This window comes from Chelonia mydas, chromosome 5 (assembly GCF_015237465.2).
Source record: "Chelonia mydas isolate rCheMyd1 chromosome 5, rCheMyd1.pri.v2, whole genome shotgun sequence".
In the NCBI taxonomy this organism is placed as follows: Eukaryota; Metazoa; Chordata; order Testudines; family Cheloniidae; genus Chelonia; species Chelonia mydas.
The window spans coordinates 108,820,166-108,840,940 of record NC_051245.2 but is presented as its reverse complement, the minus strand read 5'-3'; the positions used below and the strand labels follow the sequence as shown (position 1 = coordinate 108,840,940).

Below are 20,775 nucleotides of genomic sequence, written 5' to 3'. Positions count from 1 at the left end.
GGATGACAACTCCAATGCTCCCATGGTATGAAAGCAAAGAAAAATGCTGCTTGAGACCCAAAAATCTGAAACAATGGCACCTCTGCACAGACACTGACATGCCAAGGAACTTCAGAGGAAATCTATAGCTAAACCCAAACTTGATACCTGCTAGCTATAAGGACCGAGTCGTCTCTCACCTGCAACTTGGCAGCTAATGGTAACATTTGCACCTGGGATTGTTTTCACTGTGCTTCCAATGTCAACCGTGACAGCGGAGGACTCTGTGTTGATCAGCGTAGCTCTTGATGCTTTGATCAGTGGTTTTCCTGTACATAAGAGACACCTTAGTTCACAAAGCAAAATACATGGTAGTCACAAAGGGAAGACTGTGAACAATATGCTCGATATAGAAATACAAATGGCTGATGTGGGACAGCTGACTGCCAGTGGGTGATGCTGGAGTATGAGTAATGCAGGCCACCTGCTCTTGGCTTTACTATATTATGGAGGAGTTGCTCAATTTCATAGTTGACGTTGCTTTGAAAAAAATCACTTAAAGCAGTGAATGAATAGCATTAAAGTCATGCCAGCACATCTGAGAACCAGCTGAACTAATAAACAGCAATACAACCGAAGCAGCAGCAAGCTGTTCACCTGATCTTGCAAGGCAGACAGTACCATGTGCCAAGGACCAAACAGGACAAAGCCCCCAAAGGACGGATACGGGCTCTTTAGCAGGGCAGGAGGCTTAGAACAACATGTGATCCATTTCTTTATCATCAGTCATGTTTTCCATAAACTCCGTTTTAGGTGCACAAAATAATTAATAATAACATAAGCGAGACAATATCAATTCTGGACGGGAGCAAGGTATATGTGCCAAAAACTGACAGTCAAGAATTCTAGCCCTTGACTGCTGCCATTCTGTTTAACTATGGGATTGTGCATCATGTTGCTCTGGGACATTCTCTTAATGTATGGCATGGTGGCTAAATGCTAACAGAGGGCAGCTGGCAGAAGAGAGAGAAGGGCAGCCTATGCAGCAAGCCCAGCACTTAGAAAGCTGGGCCCCGCGGGGACTAAGATGCAATGGCAGCTAGCAGCGTGACTGTAAGAGTGGCATGGGAGCAGCCGGTGGTGGAGGTGAGTGTGATGGTGTGAGGGTTGGTACAACAGCATGACCGTGGTGGGGAGCGGGGGGGCGGGCAGCAGGGGAAGTGTGTGTATTGATGTGTGCATTGGGCCATAGGTATGTTTGAGAGTAGCGGCGTGAGAGTTGTATCACAGTGACGCGAGTGCAGGGAAGCAGCAGCCTGTGTATCTGCATTAAATGGGACTTGGGGTTGGTGTGGTGTATGGGTCAGTGCTAGGTTTAGGCAATCTGGGGCTCTAGATGTACAGCATGTGGAGCCCTGGCCCTGTATTTTGGCCCACTCCTCTTGGGGATTGCAATGGCCACCCACACAATGGTTGTCTGATGGGGGCCCACTACTGCTACATGTTACACAGGTTGGGCCTCCTCTGTCTGTTTTCAGGAGGCCTGGGTCCATCTTAGTGGAGGGAGAACTCCCACAACCAAACAGATGAGAGAAGGGGGTGTCTGTGTGGTCCCTTTTGAAACTTCTGTAGATCCATGACAGGATGGTAACAGCAAAATCCATCCTTCTTGGGTGATGGTAGTAAGGGACCGAGCTGTGGGGTTCAAAGTTAACCACCCATTAAAATAGAAATTTCAAACCTGTCAGAGCTATTCTTTTAGGCTGTCTGCAGGCTCAGGCAGACGACATTGCCTCAGTTACATCTGACTTACATTTTCCAACTCATCTTCACCATCATAAGGGTTAGAAATATTTTTTTTTAAATGAAAGCTTAGATTGTGACACCATCATGCAACTACACGGGCCAGGGCCCTAGGCTAGTGCCTATATTATTTATGACTTAATCTGGCTGTAAATCTGCAATTGCAGCAGAGGAGGAAACTGGCCTAAAAAGACTGAGTGGAGGTAAGAAAGAGGGGAAAAAAAACGTTCAGTTTGTTTTGGTTGGATGGATGATTTTGCTCAAACTGTTTCAATTGCCCCTAATTAAAATCCATAAACTGCCATGTGGATTTAGAGTATTTCCAGGACTGTTAAAAGCATTTTTGATATAGAGTTGCTAGTGTATCAATCCATCTATCCATCAACCTACCGTGTCTATCATGTGAATGGAATATCCAGCAACAAATGTTTTGCTTCACTGATGAAATGCTCACAAAGTTCTGATGTTTTAATGCAACTACTAAATCATAGAAGAAGAAAAGAGACCTCAAATAGCAACTCAGCTTTTATTTTCCCAGTGGGGGTTTCATGATCTCTTCATTAGATTAAAAATCTGTCAACTGTTCAACCAATAAAAAATAGCAAACCACTCCAAAAATGGAAGCACATTTTCTCTGTCTCTCTGCATATGCGAAATTCATCAGAGAGACCAAGTCCTTCATTTTTAATGAGATAAGCTTTCCCCACATTTCCCAGTTCCTCTGAAGAAGCTCTCTGGCCTTCAATGCATTTGGGAAAATACCTCTTTTGTGCCAAAAAGTTTTGTTGCGTTGTTTCAAAAATTACCCATTATCTCATCCGTACAACTGGGGATCATCTTGCAAGGTGCTGGCGGAAGATGAAGATGCACAGCACCTTACAGGAGGAGCTCGGGGCCACCAAGATCATGCCCAGGAAGTCTGCAGTTGACAATTCACCTCAAAGTCGATCCAAGTTTTGGATAATTCATTACCTCAAAAGGGCTGCTGGGTCTGTAAAATCCCACGTGCACGTCTGAGTCTGTGTGGACGCTTCTATAGCTTGAGAACAATTTGTTTCCATAAATTGCCTGGGATGAAAACTGATTTGACCATAGAGGCTTCCAAATTCATATATACAGAATTATCCCACAAGGAATTCACCCATCAGGACTATAAGGACTGCAAAGCCTCTTTACCACTATGCCACTCCCTAAAGATGCCATTTTAAAACTGCATGTTAAATTCATCTCTGATGTAACTCCAGAACTACACTATGTATGAACTTCGTCTAATATTTTATAATATAGTATCAATACAAAATTTAGGGCTTTGCAGCAGTTTTACTGTGACATCACTCCATTGAATTCACCAGAGTACTCCAGGTGAGAGTAAAATCAGGTCCTTTGTTTTTGCAAACTTTAAATTTTTAATTAAAATATTATTTTAGATCTGATTTAGCTCTTCCCTTTCCCCCGCAAGGGCACCAGCTGCGTCTACTCCATGGGGTAGGTGAGGTGTCTTTCCAACCAATCTTATTAAATGAAAGAGCTGCTTTCAGCCCAGACCATGTCTCGCCTAGTGCTCCCTTGGACTAGGGTCAGCCTGTGTTCTGGGTTGAAACACTCACTCACAAGTCCAATGATACACCTCTGCCTCTCTATTCAGCACACCCACCACTGATGATTATTATTTACATAGACACATATTGGGGACCTGCAGCAGTGAAACATGAGTGAGCTATACTGTCAGATATAGAATTTCAAACTACTTATTGGTAGTTTTACTAATATGTTTTCTTCGACCCCTCTCTCTCCCCTTGACAAACACATTCCACTTCCCCTTGACCTCTTTGTCTTGCTACAGCCCCTGAGCTTTGACTGCCTCTCCTTCCTTCTCCTCATCCTTCGCATCCATTCCCCATTCACCCTCTCGCTGCTTTGGCCTTCTCCTCCTCCCCCGCTGTGGCTCTGAACCTGCTGGAACCCTCTGCGGATGTGTTTCCAAAAAGATGAAGACAAGCACAATCTTACAATTCCCTTGTTTTTCCCAGGGAGGTTTTTATTAGCATTGACGCCTAAATGAACAAAGAATATTTAGTTTGGTGTGGAACTGAACCATTACTGGATACACATGAAGCAAAAAGTTAATCCTTTATGAATCTTTATTTCCCAGTGGGTGGAAGAATGTCAGTCATGATTTGGTGAGAACAGGTTAGAAAGGACATACGGCTTGATTCTAAAAAGTGCTGAGTGCTCTGATCCCAACCCAGTGAAGCACTGAAGCACTTGCTTAATTTTATCTACTTGAACGTTCCCCTTGACTTCAACAAGACCATTACCAGGTTTAAAGTCACGGTTTATGCGCTTAGCTGGATTGGGACTAGAGTGCGCAGCGACTACAGGATGGCGCTAACAGTAACTAGAGCCCCATAGGATGCATTCTGTGCAAGGGTGGTGAGAAAACCACTGATGATTTGAAATAGTCATTGAAAATGCAAATATTTTATAAATGAAAGCTCTCTGCATAATTTGAGCTTGAGCTTGGGACATGGCCTGCGGCTGTTCAAAATTCTGGATATTATCTGTCCGGCCTCAACACATATCTTCCCTCAAATCTAACTCATTCACTGGGGCACCTAGCTAAAAGAGCAATTTCCAGTGGAACAAAGTGGATTGAATTTATTTCCATACAGACACGAGAGGGAATAATTTATGTTGTCCATTTTGACATTCGGCTTAAGAGATGCCATGTTTTTAGTCACACAAGATTTGGGAGGAGGAAATGTTTTGGGGCACCACAGAAACTGCCTGGCTCCTCTGGTGTTCCCAGGGCAGTTGAGACTGTCCAAGGTGCTCAGGCTGCCACCCCCAAGTTCAATTATGCACATGGGGAAGAGGGGCTAGTGGCAGGGTGCTCTGGGTGTGGGAAATTGTAGAACTGTGGAATGCATTTCCAGTCTCAGTTTGCTACAGCTGGAACCTGCTCATCTTCAGACCACGCTGCAAATGCTATTTGTCTTTCCAGGGTTTTTCTGGCAGGGAGGGATAAATTGGTGGGCATTGAGGGAGAGTTTGGGGATAATTTTGGTGAGCTTTGGAGAGCTGTTATTGTTTTTAGGATTTTGCGATTTGTGTTTTAGTTACGTAATAACTGAATGCGCGTACCCATTTGTACTTGATAACATACCGGTAGCAGAAAGAGTTCTGTATAATTGATATAACTTTTCCGTTACCTGCTAAAGTGACCGCAATGGAGACAGAGTCAGATCCCAAAGCATTAGTTGCATTGCAGGTGTAGAAACCCACATCAGCTTCCACTGGCGCTAGAATCTGCAAAGAGTCATCTGGCTGAAGGAGTATCCTGGAGCAACAGAGAAATACAGAAGCAAAGGTCTCAGCAAGTCTGTGTGCAAACTCTTTAGCAAGGATTAAAGAGTTATGTTTAAAGAGACACAGAATGACAAGTAAATTACACAGTTTTGCACATGTTGGGCCTACAGATTTTGTTTAAATAAAGAAATAAAGTTAAGAAAATCAGGGATTAAACATCTTATGTGGTGACTGTGATTACATGCAAGTTAATTTCATTCTCAACACTGCTGCACCAGGTTGCTGATGGAAGAGGCAGAATGGTCCAAAGGCTGCGCACTAGTCTAGGACTTGGAAAAGTGGGGTCTCCACTCTGTCACAGACTTCCTGTGTGATCTTGGGTAAGTCACTTAGCTTTTCTGTGCCTCAGTTACCCATCTATACAAACGGGATAATAGCACTGCCTTAAGTCCTGGGGCATAGTGAGGATAAATACAATAAAGGTGGTCTGATGCTCAGATACTGTGGTACTGGAGGCCAGGTAAGTACCTTAGCGAACCAGGACCTAGCTCGCTAGATTAGCTAGACATGCCTTGGAGTGTGGGGCAGGTGTAGCATGTAAGAACAGCTAGCTGAACTTTTTGGACTGTATGAAAGCCCTCTTTCATTTGTCTGTATTGGACAATGACTCTGGTGAATCCTGAAGACCAATCAGCAAAAAATGATGGATCTGATTCTGCTCCACTGATTTAAGAGGGATCAGGATCAGGCCCTATACTATAAATAATTCAAACATTAAGAATGATTCAATTGATTTTAAAGAAAAATGTACCTTCACAACTGGATTGTAAGATACAATTTGTTTAAAGTCTCTTGCACTGGAAATCTTCAACGCTACTGTTACTTAAGTAAATCAATTCACACAAAGAGCAGGACTCCAGTCTATGGCATATACTGGTAATAACCGCAAAGGCTTTCTAAACATTTTATATTTTCCAGTCTTTCTTTAAGGTCACATTTTCAAATAATTGCCAGATTTTCTACAAATGATTTACCCCACCTTTTAACAACACTGCACAATAAGGTGGTACATATTTTTATTTGGTCAAATTGTAACATCAAATTTTGCTTTTTACAAACTATCTCACAGAAATGATATAAATTGGGGACAACTGAGGGGCTTGAGGCACTGCTAAACTGCTACAGTAATTGCACTTTAAAACACTAATTTAGTTCTTAGAGAGATTCCAGATTCCAGTAATATTCCCCATTTTAAGTTTAGGGACTCTCTCTCAAATGGGTAGTATCTTTCAAAATGGAACAAATCTCTGTAATTAGTTATTGTTTGTTTTTTGGTGCTATCTGGATGCCTCAAGTGAAACTGAAACCCTACTGTGCTAGGCACTGTACAAAATCATAGCCAGAGACAGTCCCTGTCTCAAAATGCTTACATTCTAAAGAGACAAGACAAACAGAGGGTGGGAGTGGAAATGGAAGCATCACTATTGCCAATGCCACGTCTTCAAAAGTTACGATTCTGGAGGTCCTAACTCATAAGTTTAGCTTGCAAATCAGGAGGTTTTAAAAATAATAAAACCTTTATTTGGGGTTCTCTTTATTTGGGGTTCTCTTTATTTTCTGTCTCTTTTTGGAGCCTTTTGAAGTCACATTGTCAAGCTTTTCTCTGAAATAATAATAATAACCTGCTTTAGAAAAAAAGAAAACAAGAAAAGAAAACAGATTCCCGCATAATCAAAGGGACCTCAACATTGGGGGTTTCAGGAAAACACTGAACATTGAGAGACCTGTGATTAAATTGTGAGAGTTGACAACACTGGGCACAGAGTGGTGAAGTGAGTTGACCAATGCCACACAGCAAGGCAGTGGCAGAGGTGGGAACAGACTCCAGGTCACCCTGACCTACACTGAGGAACTCTGTATGAGCTGAGAGCACAGAGGCTTGATTCTACACCCTCTCAAACTAGTTTTACATCAGTGTAACTCCACTGACTCCTGATTTCTGCTGTGTAAGTGAGATCAAAATGTAGCCCTGAGAATCCAACTAACATGTATATCAAATGTCCTCAACTGCAGCACTATGTATTTCCTGTTAAGGTAGGAATATAGAACCTACTTCCATTCATTCATAGATTTAACTAATGACAAAACCTAATGACAAATTTGCTTTATACTTTCAGCAGCTGTTCTGCATAAAACCCTTAGCCAGGATGGTGATTAATACAGACAAGGGTGGGAGTGGGAGAGGGAAGAGAGATGGAAGGAAAAAGCCCATCCAAGTCATGCAATTGAAGTCTGATCCACTAACCCTGAGCTGATGAGGTTTTTTTTCTTGAATGAAAACTGCTGTCTCATGGACCACAAGGCTAGGGATATTTGATCATGCTCAACACCATGGGTGGTAGTTCTCTAAAACAAACCAGATTCAGGCCACCCATTGAATTCTATTAGGATCAGAGAGGAGTCTGATTTCCTTTAAAACCCATTTTTAAAATAATAATCACAATAATAAAGATTCAGCTTGTGCCAACCATGTCTTGCAAGTGCTTAGTGAAATGCAGAGTCATTTACAAGCCAAAATGTTATTCATATTTAAATTGCTGACATGCTTGTGTAGCAAAAGAAAACAATAGTTGATAGAAGCCCCTCCTCCAGACTTGTTTTATCTCTTAAAAACCTTTGAATTTAAGGGGAAATTTTCAGTGAGCCGGTGAGATCAGGCCAGCAATTTTTGCATATGCAAACAGCTGTGCATGCAAAAATTTGGTAGTTAGAGGTCTATTAGTTCAATCTGCACATAAAAATGATTTTAAACCCACAAGACTTGGCAATTTTTCCCCAGTAGCATCCTTCCAAATAACAACAAGGAAATGGCTTCACCTTGCTTTCAGGGATATATCAGAGAATCCAGACAACAGCAAAGCAAACATGTTAGTGCAAAGCATTGTGTTGATGTCAAAATGAAAAACACTTGATGTTGATGCACAACAGGTATCCTTGTATCTTTCAGTCTCAGTCCATCATATTTAACTGTGGCTGATTTAACTGGTTCAAGCATTTCAACTGACTCTTGATGAGCCTTTCTGGGCTAAAAATGTGGGTGTGTAACACACACTCACCCCACAAATATAGACTCAGGGCTTTATATAAACTGACAGACTGATTGATCCCTAGGGTTAAAGTACACACACACTTTTTTTTTAAACAGTTAGGAATCATAGAATATCAGGGTTAGAAGAGACCTCAGGAGGTCATCTAGTCCAACCCCCTGCTCAAAGCAGGACCGATCCCCAATTTTTGCCCCAGATCCCAAATGGCCCCCTTAAGAATTGAACTCACAACCATGGGTTGAGCAGGCCAATGCTCAAACCACTGAGCTATCCCTCCCCCCCCAGTCTTTTCTAAATCTTTTCTGAAAAGTCCACATCACCATCAGGGTAGGAATACATTAATTTAGCTGGTTCTGGTTCTAATGCTACTATAGTGCTGGTACAACAGTTGATTAACTCTGGGTGCTTCCAATCTGTTTCGGGGTGAAGACAAAAACATAAGGGGCTAGATCCTCAGCTGTTGTAATTTGGCTCCATTGACATCAATGTAGCTGATGATCCAGCTTAAGTCCTTTTAGGAACAGGAAAAGGCCAACTGAGTTCAACACACTTGCCTTTAAAAAATAAATCAGCTTCATTTGAGCTTCTGGTTTTTTCACTATGTCTCTCAATCCCCTCCTTGTCTAGAAATAAATCTAAGTTTCTCTTAAATTCATTAACACTTTTTACTTCAATTGCTTTCCTTGGAAACTTCTTCCACATTATTATCCTTTGCATGAAACCATTCTGCCCTGAGATTCCTATTTACTCCTAGTCTCCTGTTTTTATTGTTAGGTTTTGAGTGTCTTATCTGTTGTAAAAAAATACCTACCAGATGTAACAATCCTTTTTATAACCTAGGTCATTTCAAAAACCTGTTTTTTTCCCCCTATAAAAATACCCCAGCTCCCTTCACATTTTAATCTGTCTGATCTTGGTTGCCCTACACTGCATCATCTCCAAGAAAATATATTTTGAGCCATACTGACTAATTCTGTAGTTCGGATGGCATCTAACAAATGCCTAATATAGAAACTCCTCATTCTCAGGTTCCCATATTCAAAGGGTTCTTACCACTGGAAATTAGAGAATATTTGGAACACAAGACACTTTTTATAAAATTATTGAAGCTGGAGCAATTGAGCAATTCATAACCTCTTACAAAGATCGGTATTCCTCAGACTCGATTTCTCAGGTAGCTAATCTGACTACCTTCTTTGCCTATATTAACTTTCCATCATTTATAGAAGGCCCAGGTGCTGGAATTTGCACTTTCCTCCTCTGAAACTGAGTTGGCTCTGAATAGTGGATGAAGCTAGACAGAACACATGATGGTGTCAGCCTGGGTAACACTTCTTTTAAAACTATAGTGTAAAAAGTGACAATGTAAAGTCAAGGATCAGAATTCCTGCAAGTGCCATCAAACATATTTGTCCACTGAAACTTTTTACGATGTATGCTTAGTTTGCATGAGCAAATACAAAAAAATCACTGCCTGTCCAGTATACAGACAGAAGTAGAACTATATATCAGTAATCATGGATGCTTTTGGGTTGACTAGGTGGCTTGTGGGGCTTGGTAATGGGTTATAAAGTCTTCCATTGGTTCAAACTGAGCCCATATCATACAGTCTGAAAACTGAAAAGGAGTACTTGTGGCACCTTAGAGACTAACCAATTTATTTGAGCATAAGCTTTCGTGAGCTACAGCTCACTTCATTGGATGAATACTGTGGAAAATACAGAAGATGTTTTTAAACACACAAACCATGAAAAAATGGGTGTTTATCACTACAAAAGGTTTTCTCTCCCCCCACCCTTCTCTCCTGCTGGTAATAGCTTATGGAGAGTAGGGTAGGGGGAGAGAAAACCTTTTGTAGTGATAAACACTCATTTTTTCATGGTTTGTGTGTATAAAAACATCTTCTGTATTTTCCACAGTATGCATCCGATGAAGTGAGCTGTAGCTCACGAAAGCTTATGCTCAAATAAATTGGTTAGTCTCTAAGGTGCCACAAGTACTCCTTTTCTTTTTGCGAATACAGACTAACACGGCTGTTACTCTGAAACCAGTCTGAAAACTATTATCATTATTCACGAGTGTTAAGTGCCAACAGTGTGCCTGGTGCTGTGCAAGACACAGGAGAAGACTCAGTCCCTGACACAGGAGCATACAATCTAAATACACAGACAACCCAAATCAGACATCAACAGATGGCTTGGCCACCACGGTCAAGAGCTGATGCAGGAAGTGGTATCCACATTCTTTTTCTCCTTCCCTTTCGTCTTGGGAGGTGCGCTGGCAAATTATCTCCTCTCTCTTGTGTGGTCAGCCAAGCATGAAGAGGACAGACTGCAGACCTACTGGCTACATGCAGGCTGCCTTGTCAGACCTAGTGGAAAACACCACTTTTGCTCCCATTTACACGGGTGATTGACAGCTAGCAAGTGGCTATTTAGCCAAGAAAGGAATGCTGCTTTGAGGAACCTCGCAACTCATCTGTGGCCTGATTTTCAAATGTGCTGTGGTCGCTCAGTTACCACTAACTTCAGAGTTATTGGTCCTCAGTACACCGGAAAATCAGGGCACTGGCATTTAGTACTTCTCCCACCCAATCTGGAGGGAACATGCAAGGGGGGATGGCAGGATGACAAAATGAGCACGGCCTGCCTGGCTGTCTGAAGTAGAGCTGCCAAATGGTACCATGGGCCACCAAATAACTGCATGCCCCTAAGAGCAGTTCTGATAATATGTTTCAGCATGTGTAGTAAGCAGTCTGTTGCCAATCTATCCAAAATGATAGCATATCATTTGATGCTATTTCAGCCAAGTAGAACGGAAAAAAATTGAAAAGCATAATATAGACTATTGCTAGGTGTCCAGTTTTTGACTGGAAAGTCCGTTTTTCAGAGGACCTATAGAGTCTCCGGTCAGAAGTATTGACTGGATACCAAAAGTCTGGCTGCCACAGTTTCGTTGTCAAACCAGCCCATGGCCCCTTTAACCCAAGAGTGCTGGGCCCAGAGCCAGGGAGGGGCAGAACTGGAGGCTGCTAATCCTGGCCAGGCTGAGGAGGGACACTTCATCTTCCCCTGCAAGGGCTACTCCCGGGGCCAGATCAGGCCCATCTCTGGGAACCTCTCTCAGTTGCAGGAAGCTCCCGTGCCCCAATTTCCTGCTCCCATCAGTCCCTGCAAACTCTTTGCCCCAGAGCCACTGCTGGACGGAGAAGGAGAGACACAGTCCCCTTCAACCTCCCTCTTCTCTTTATGGTGAGTTCAGCCTTTGGACTGGGGGGGGCTTTGTTTTGTAGTGTCCAGTTTTGAGAAATTGGAAAGTTGGCAACCCTAAATATAGTAAATATATATTATTTAAATTAAATTTTAGAAATCAAAGGCTATTTGTTCTTTACCAACAAAACAGTAAACCATCTGTTGCTAAATTATGGTTTCTTATATGGTGTGGGATAAATATATAATTTTCTCATGAGTCTAATATTCAGCATAAACCACAGGTGGACTTTATGTAACCTATATTCTCTTTAAAGCATGCCACAAAAATCACAGTAGTTTCAAACAGAAGAAATCACTTGATGGCAGATTTCCAACAGGATGTAACCACCAGCAATGGAAATCTGTGCGTGCAACTTTTTGGGGGCCAAAAAGATATTTTCACAGGACTACGTCCAACCAAATGTATACTGTAGACCCAAGTCTTGATTAAGACTGCATGTGGTTTCCACAAGAGATACATTCTTGTTCTCAGAACCAAAAAAATAGTTCTCATTTTTTGTCAAACTTAGCACTCTATCTGCCAGAAAGAGAAAAGAAAAAGAATCAGAAAAAGCACAGTTGAAAGGGCAATGACACTGCAAGTGCCAATAAATTATAGAAACCATTGAGTCTGGAAGTGATTCAACCATGAAAGTGAGAAAGGAGCAAGCAAACTAACTGTATATCTAAACCAGGGACAAACTGCACCTCTGATAAATCAAGAATTTACTAGATGTTCCACAGCAACAGTGCTTGAAATTAATGTTAGCCTTGAGACTACACTCCCGAGTTTCTTCTCATTTCCCAGGCTGACCCTGGTGACCAGACTTAGATGTTTAACCTCACTCCTATAACTTATGCAGAGGGAACTGGCAGCATATTCTTGGACAGCTGGCTTGTACTACATCAGCTAATGTAGCTGCCTCCAGGCACACCATCACTTCTTGTATGCTACTTGGCGTAAACCATAAAATCCTGAGTATACATAGGATAACAGCATGTTACCAAAATATAGCTAAGTACATAACTAGAATATAAAGTGGCTGTGTGTTTGTAAATAATGGTTAGTATGTACTAGTCTTTCATAGTGCTCCCAAAAATGTGTTGCAAATGGGTACTTGAGGGGTCAGCCTAAAGGTTTATAGGAGTATGCAAATTTCTTTCCATTTAGCAAATAACGGAAGATAGGATGCAGCATTCTTCACACAATGCATTATGACATTTTCATTCAGCAAAATTCTTTTAGCAACATTTCCAATGTCTAAGGGTTAAACAAAAAATGTGGCTTTTTCAAACCCAATTTCCTTTACCTGCCCCTTCATTTGAACTCCTGTCTAGTGAAAACACCCTGAAAAATAAATGATTCTCCCCATATCAATTCTATAGGGGCTAATGATGGCTAGAAACGCAGCTCAACCCAATCTGTGGCTGCCAGTCTGTCACAAAGCAGCGCAAACAGCAATTGTGTATGTTCTGTATATGCAGAATGTATCAGAGAAATATGTGCTATGAAGGTCACTGGAGCAATCAAGGATAAAGGCTGGACTCAGCAGACATGGCAGCATTTCAGCCATTAATAAATTAACATGGAGGATCACGGACAGTATTTTTCCTGCAGTTGTTTTCAGGCCACACTCAAGGGCAGATTTTTGCATACTGGCAGTCATGATGCACCTAGTCAAAGCAGAAGACTAATGCCTTTCATGCAATGGAGCATCATATTGTGCTTGTAGCAATGATGTCTGAAAATAGCTGTTAAGCATGATCCTGACATATTAAGAATAAATATGACTGACAATTGTTGGCAAACACAGCAGTAGCCAGCTCAGTTTGGTTCTCTGGTATGGACCATGCTTTGCTAATTTGCCCAGGTTAACTGAAACCAAGTTCAATGTCAAGACAATTACCCTACTGATAGACTGAGTATTGTTTCCAATCACTGTTCTAGCACAACTGGGCAATTGGTGATTGTGGAAGCAAACTATGTTGCATCCATCTTCCAGAACAGTTTTAAATATGGTTACAAACTCTAGGAATATAGCCTCATCAGAGAACCTGGTTCAAGTGCAGTTACAAACATCGCTCCAATTCATAGTGGAGATGGGACCCTAACCAGCAACCATAGAATTCACTCCTTGCCAGAGAACTGTACCCCAGAATCTCATTTTTACTGTTTCATTGCTGATCATTTCAGCAGAAACATCCAGCAAATGTGTTTAATCCACTACCCAAAATTGCTTCCTGCACCTCCCAACGTGTGGAATTTAATATCAAAATAAATAACACAGAGCACTGTGCTGATTGTCTCATTTTCACAATTAATTGAAAATTTCATTTTTTTAAAATTTAAATAATTTTTTAATTTTATTTTAAATTTTAATGCCAGGCTGCTCCAGAATCCAGGTACCGAGCTACAGGGTTAAAGTCCAGCTTGCCACTGCATAAGTGTGGCCTTATCTGTGCCATGTAATCAGACTAAAGCTAAATATGGTTCTATTAGTAATGTAGACAGGCCCTAAAAGAAAGGGAACTGAAAGTACTTCTCCTACCTGTCATTGTATTGCACCTCTGCTCCATTTTTAGCCCAGCTAATGGTGGGCTTTGGGTTCCCAACAGCCTCACAGTGAAGCAGCACACTTAGGGTCCCGCTGGCTAAGACGACCGTCTGTCCCAAGTGGGTGACAACTTCAGAGGCTGAGAGCTGCTGAGCTGCAGAAATCTTCCTGAGGATTGCAGGCTTTCGATGGGGCCTGCGTGAGCCATTCCCCAGCTCCACTGAAGTTGGCAGATGTGCTTCGGCAGACGACGTTCTCAAGGAACTGGTGAATCCGGACACCTGTTTGCGGAAAGGGAACTCTGCCATAGCTGAACCAATTCTTCTCCCCTGGACTTTGAAAACAGATTCTTGATTTTCCAAATGGCTCTTGAAGATGTCATCAGCTAGCTGCACAACAAGCTGCTTGCTGTAGACATCCTTAAGTTCCTCAGGCTGCTGAGACAAATTCCTTATGATGTCATCCAAGCGTTTCTGCTCCGTGACCATGGTAAATGGAAGGCTGTACTCCTGACTCTGCTCCTCCTCTGAAGAGGCATTTCTCTCTGTTGACTCCTGAGCCTCCCAGGATTCCAGGTTTTCCACAGGCCAGCCTCTCTGCTCCAGAAGTCTTGAGACAATGTCATCATACTGGCTGCTAAGATCAGCCAAATGCCCTCGTTTCTCGGCCTTGCTCCTGTTGAAGAGAATCCCATTCTGATGCTTCTCCTGAGCGTGCAAGGCTTCATTCAAACTGGACTTCCTTGTGCCTTCTTCCTCTCTAATCCCAGCTGGTTGGTTGATGATGATTTTATTGTTGCCTCCAATTAGTTTAATCACAAAATGTTCCCGGGCTGGCCCTGCTGTGCAGGTGTACGTGCCAGCATCCGAAGGCTTTAAACGGTGGATCTTTATGTACCCATACGGTGCAATGGTAACGTGAACTGAGCTGAGGAGTCGCTTGTTGTCCTTCTCCCAGATGATCATTGATTTACGGAACCTTCTCACCGGACATCGGAGGACAACAGAAGTTTTGGGCAGTAGGTAGGCATAGCCACCCACAATAAAGTGTAGCTTCTTCTGCTTCTTTGTCTGGATGTAAACATTCTTCAGGGCCATAATATGGGGGCTTTGCTTTTGAGCCGGCCTGTTGTGCCCTGAAATGTAACTAATAATATTAGGATGGGGGTACTGTTAAACAAAACAAGCCACTTATTTTGGCACTGGCAGTAAATTCAACTATTACATTTTATGGGAGTAATTGGTTACCAGCTGCTGAACATCAAGCTACCACCATCAAAATGCAAGAAGTAACAAGGTGCCATTTAGCAACACAAATGTCATCCTGCTGAGGTTAAATGTAGAAGCCGTAGTGCCAGGGATTGGACTGAGAAGGGAACTCTGTGAGGAAACAGAGTCCCTGTTGGGTGAGTATTTAAATGAAGAATGTGGGTTAATAGACACGGAAAGAGGACAAAAGGGAAGGAGAGTTCCTCTTGTTAAATATTTACCATTCAGGCCCTGCAAGGCACCACAACTTTGTAGCTCATAGCTCTGAGAAGGAGTGAAAGTGTTACGACCTCAGGGATTCATATTAAACAGAACAAATCTGTTTAGAGTAGGTTTAAAACCCCAGGGTGCATAATATTATACTTAATTAGTTATGTGGGTCCCTCCAGCTTCCAGATCTCTCTGCCAGACAAAGGAAAAACATGCCTCCATGGGAAGCACAGCATAAAGCAGCAAAGGTATATTATTAGCAGAGACGGATTGAATCTGGACATTTGGTTCTGGGTTTGGCTCTGGATTTCAAAGCTTCTGCTTCTCTTCCCCGCTCCATCCAAAGTTTATGAGGTTTTGGATCTGGGATTCTGGTTCAGCTCATTGTAGAGCTAGGGACAGATTTGCTTTTAAATCTCCCTGCACCAGACTATCCTGCTTCATCCGAAGGCAGGGCATACAGGAGTGCTGCCTACTGTCTTCCCAAAGGGTCTCCACCAATAGGAAGCAGCTTTAATTTCTGCTGTAAGGTCCCATAGGAGCCCAGCTGGCACAGGCTGCTGAGGGGATGTGCTAAATGAGCATGTCCTCAAACCACCATGACTACACACCCTCCCCAGCCAGTGCTTCCCACTTCATTGGTGGTTCTTACTCCCTATGGGCCCCTGGCAGAGAGGACGCTGTAGCTGCCAAGAGGGTACTGTGCCTCTAATCCCTAATTGTGAAAGTTAGATCTGGGTTTCGGTCTGGATCACTCCTCACCAAAATGGAAGAGGTTCCCGTTCAGGGGGTTTGTTTCAGACCCACCTCTAATAATTACCATTAGAGCTCCCTTTCCCTACTTTGTCTTGTTGCTAGGTTCACAGCCAACACTGGCAAAGCATCAGCTGCTCAGCTCTCTTTATAAACCATGGGAGAAAGCCCCAAATAAGAAAATACAGGTCCCAGTCATCATTCAAGGTGCTGAGCACCTTTGACTCTCAGTGAGGTAGTTGAGAGCAGAAGGCTCCCAGCACCTTGCGGTGCACTTAGCAATCTGTAGTACCAGATACTTAGTGGTGGAGCTCCTGCCCTCTCTCTACAAACACGCCAAAGTTTCTTGTGCACTCACTTGTGCAAGCAGTTAGTGCACAGGACCTGACTAAAGAAGAGAGAGGCAAAGGTGGGCACATTGAGGAATTGATGATGACAGAACCTCCCGTTTTCAGCATCTTCCTGCAAATGGCATTTCGAGTCTGGGTGCCCTCTCCACAGCTCACTGAACACTAGAAACAAAATGAGAAACAGAATGTGAAGCATTCGGTTTGACATATATCCCCCTGCCCAGATATACGATGTAGTCAAACGCAATGTACATCTATGTTATAGCCAACAAACCTATATATGGGGTCCTGTGGAAAAAGCAATACAGGACAATGTAATTAAAAACTTTATCATAATGGATATGCACAAGCAGGATGAATTAAGGTAGCATGGGTAACCATAATTCTGGCATTTCCTAACTTTTGAACATTTGACTTTACAACTTCAACATTCTTTTAACGTAGTTTTTTTCTGAGTAATTTCCTATTTTTTTAAACAAACTGAAAAAACTAAAATAGTATCATGTGGAACTATACTGACTCCCCAATTTGGGTCTTCAGAAGGGTTGGATCCATCACACAGACTTCTGCCCCTTGAGACAATGTAGTAACTGATAGCAGTAGTAGGTTGTCATCCTCTGTGTAGACCCTGCACTAGCAGGGGGATGAGACACACACTTGCCAGTGGGTTTCATAGCTATTTGCTGAAAGCAGAGGAACGTAGAGACTCAGCCACTCTTGAGATCAACTCCAGATTTTGGAGGGGAGTGTCCTATATTGGTTATTCAAGCAATTGAAAATTGGGTCTTATACTGGGAATTGTCAGGCAACCTTAACTATAGTAGTGATGTGAGTGAGCTGCTCTTGTGAAGGCTGAGTGGCTGTTTCCATGATATATAAAATCACACTGTCTGTGTTTCTTTCTTTGTCCTCTTCAAATAAGCTTGATTTTGGTACTACATGTACCTTAAGATCTAGCTTTTAAACCACACCTCTGTAGAAGGGGAAGTGTGGAGCCATGCTCCACCAGGAGGAGTGTCAAAGGCACAATCTCTCCCAGCACCGCTCCTTCTGCCTGGGGGTTGAGCAATTTGATGCATTCATTGGCACAGAGCAGATTGCTCCCCTTGGTGCATTAGTTCAGCTCTGAGTGGAAAGAGGGCAGGGCCATAACCCTTCCTCTTTCCTGCTTTCTCTTCAGCAAACACCTCTCTGGAAAGGGGAGCAGAAGCAAGCAGTTACTGTGCTACTAAAGTGTAGGCAGCACAGCTATTGCTAATTGCGTGTGGCTGTTTTGCAGTCACACAAAGTGGAGGGAAAGGTACTTGCACACAGCCATACAAGGGCAACACACAATCTAGCCCTACCTTGTCAAATTTGATACAAACTGGCAACAATTCTTCAGACTGCATTAAACCTTTGATTTTCTGTTTTACTGTTGTAGAACTATTAAAAATTAACCTGGGAGACTAATGATGCAATGATCAGATGCAAAAGAGATGCCCGTGTGCAGTTGTCCTCAAATTATGGTCTGTGCATTATGGTCCGTGAAGCACTTGCTGGTGGTCCACTGATATGATGTTCATGCTATGAAAAAGTTTGAAAGCCCTAGCTCAGAAGGCTTGACCCAATCCTGGATCTGCCATCCCAAGTATTTTTCCACTGTGTGTGTGTGTGGCTGGCAGTCTATGTTACAGAAGTGGGCACGAGAGACACAATGAGAGGAAGGAAAAGAGCTGAGAGTGATCAGAGAAAAAGAACAAACCAAACGAAAGGCTACTTAGAGCAGAAAAAAAAAATCAATTTTAAAAAGTGCCAGCATGAGAAACATGAGTTGTATGAATTTTAATGTAAATAATGTACAGTAAAAATGTTAAAGCTGCACTCCTTGGGATGGAGGATAGGTTGAGGGGTAGGAATAGAATTACCCTCTTTGCTGCCAGAATGGGTGTGTGTCCTGGCAGCAGATTTCATTAGAAAATCCATTTATTTGACTGGAATGTCAAGACAGATCGCCACATGTGGGGTCGAAGTGGAACAGCTCCCTTCCCCAGCATGACTGGTGCCTCCTTCATGATGAAGTTATTAATCATCTCCTTGTGTGAAGGAAAAGGGGGAATTTAAAGGGGGAAGAGTTTACAAATATCCTTTCATTAAAGGACCAGAATCTGTTCTCAGGTATGCTGGTGTAAATGTAAAATAATTCCTCTGAAGTCAAAGAGCCAAGTTCTGCTCTCAACTTACAAACCATGCAGCCCCTTGACTTCAGTTGGGCCGCAAGAGTGTAAGTGAGAGCAGAATTTGGTAAAAGGAGAGCAGGGGAACGTATCAGGGTGTACTATCCCTTAAAGGGCAGGGACAGCCCAGTACTCCTGTCACTTGATCTTGGCCTCTCTGAGGCCAGGTATTCTGGGGGTTGTGGACTCATTAGGGAGCATGTGACTGAGAGCGAGGCTTGCTGGGAAGAGGGAAAGCAGGATAAAAGACGGGTTGTTCCTCAGTAAGAGGAAAGACTAGGGATTTGTCAGGACCTGGGGTAGGGCTCTGCTCTAAGGGAGCTGGAGAAGTAGCCCATGGAGGAGCTTGGGAGAAGGGCCTGGGAGGAGGGAATGCTGGGGAGGCACAAGCAAGTTCAGTGGAGTAAAAGTCTGCTTGTGACACTGAGGGGGTGAGGTTCAGAGGTGCAGGAAAAGCAGGAGAAAGCACTAGCCTGGGATGACAGAAGAGGTGTAGGACTGCGGCCAGGCGTGTGAACCTTTTCTCATTTAGTGGCCCAGGCTGGTGCTTCGACAGAGAATCAGAAGAAGTTCCCTTCACTTCTCTTCATCCAGGGAAAATGCCAAGGTGGGCTCTATTGGCATCAGCCTGCATCCACAGAGGGAACCCTAACAAGGGGAGGAAGCCTGGGGGGGAGGGTAAGCCACTCTTTGCAACCATCAACAGAAGTGAAGGCGGTGGCCCAGGAAAGGTCAGGTTGTTGTTTTGTGTTTGGATTCTTGCTTACCCCAGAAGGGAAGGTCTTTAGAGTTTGGCTGAAGGACTGCTTCACATCAGTGGAGCCAGTCTCCAGAGAGGGGCCACGGAGTGAGTGGTCATACTGGATGCCAGTAAGATAAGAACCCCACCACAGGGATATAGCTGGGTAAAACTGACTCCTCTTTTTGCAGTCTGAACATAGGACTCCCATTGTTATAAATAGTTTCTGCTTCATCAGACCCTCTAGTGCTGAGGATTTGCCTTTTTCATTTCTCTTGTCTCAAGAACTTTTACCTGATATTAGTAACTCAAAAAAGACACTAGGAGATGGCCCCTCTGGACAATAAGGTTTATTTCCAGTATTGGACACACCACTTATACAGATACTACATAACCACATACCTGTGTCCAGTCAGAAAGAAGCCATTCACTGGGACAGTCTTTGTTTTTGCAGGCTTGTTGGGAAACTGGCCTCGGAGTGAAGCAGAAGGTTTCTGGAAGCTCCAAAAAACTTCCATCTGCCATGCGCTGCTTACAGAGCACATCTCGCTTCTGAGTGCCTGCTCCGCAGGTCTGTGAACACTGGGGGAGATCGAGAGAAGCTGAGGGAGTGGGAGTCATCCATTCTGACCTTAAATTCTGACTTGTGGCCATTTCCAAGTAAAGAGCAAAGAAACAAACAGCACAATGGAAACTGCTTGTTGGTCTTTCAGCTCACTCTGAAACCATTCATTAATCAACAAACCCAAACTTAACTCCCCACCTTAAAGTCCTGAATTTGAAATACATACTGCATTGTGGGATTTCTCAGATTTTTAATTCGTGGGAAAGCTGCACATGGCCTCTGATCTGCAGCTACACTAAACAATTGGTTTATAAGGTTAGTATAATAAACCCATTAACCAACCACATAGCCCTTTATATTTACGATTGTCCGTGACAACAGTGTGTGCTGTTTCCAAAAGGGAAGGAGGAAGGTTTATTTGACTCGATGTAGATCTGGGAGATTAATTTCTAGGGATTCCAGCTACCCGCTCTCCTAATATAAATAACCTCCTCCATATCCAATTCCACCCAAGGAGGGTAGGAACTTTAGAACAAGCATATTTAAGAGCTTTCTTTGACCCTCTTCTATAAACATGGCAGCTCAGCCCTACTTCCTGATGCACTTGTCATTTTGCTAGAAATACGCTCATTTTCTCCTGTACGATCCAACTAACACAGTTCCAGGTCTG

At 43.0% G+C, this 20,775-nt stretch overlaps 1 protein-coding gene across 7 annotated transcripts in view; it reads right to left on the bottom strand.

Annotated features, from left to right (window-relative positions):
* Positions 1–20,775, bottom strand: part of ADAMTSL1 (ADAMTS like 1) — a 674,175-nt gene that overhangs the window by 65,666 nt on the left and 587,734 nt on the right. For all 7 annotated transcript variants that reach the window (XM_043546994.1, XM_043546995.1, XM_043546996.1 and 4 more), the window contains 5 exons: positions 19,943–20,122; positions 16,594–16,747; positions 13,999–15,139; positions 4,995–5,122; positions 180–308 (listed from right to left, as the gene is read on the bottom strand). In XM_043546994.1, coding sequence (XP_043402929.1) covers positions 180–308; positions 4,995–5,122; positions 13,999–15,139; positions 16,594–16,747; positions 19,943–20,122 — 1,732 coding nt within the window. The remainder of the gene's footprint in view (positions 1–179; positions 309–4,994; positions 5,123–13,998; positions 15,140–16,593; positions 16,748–19,942; positions 20,123–20,775) is intronic.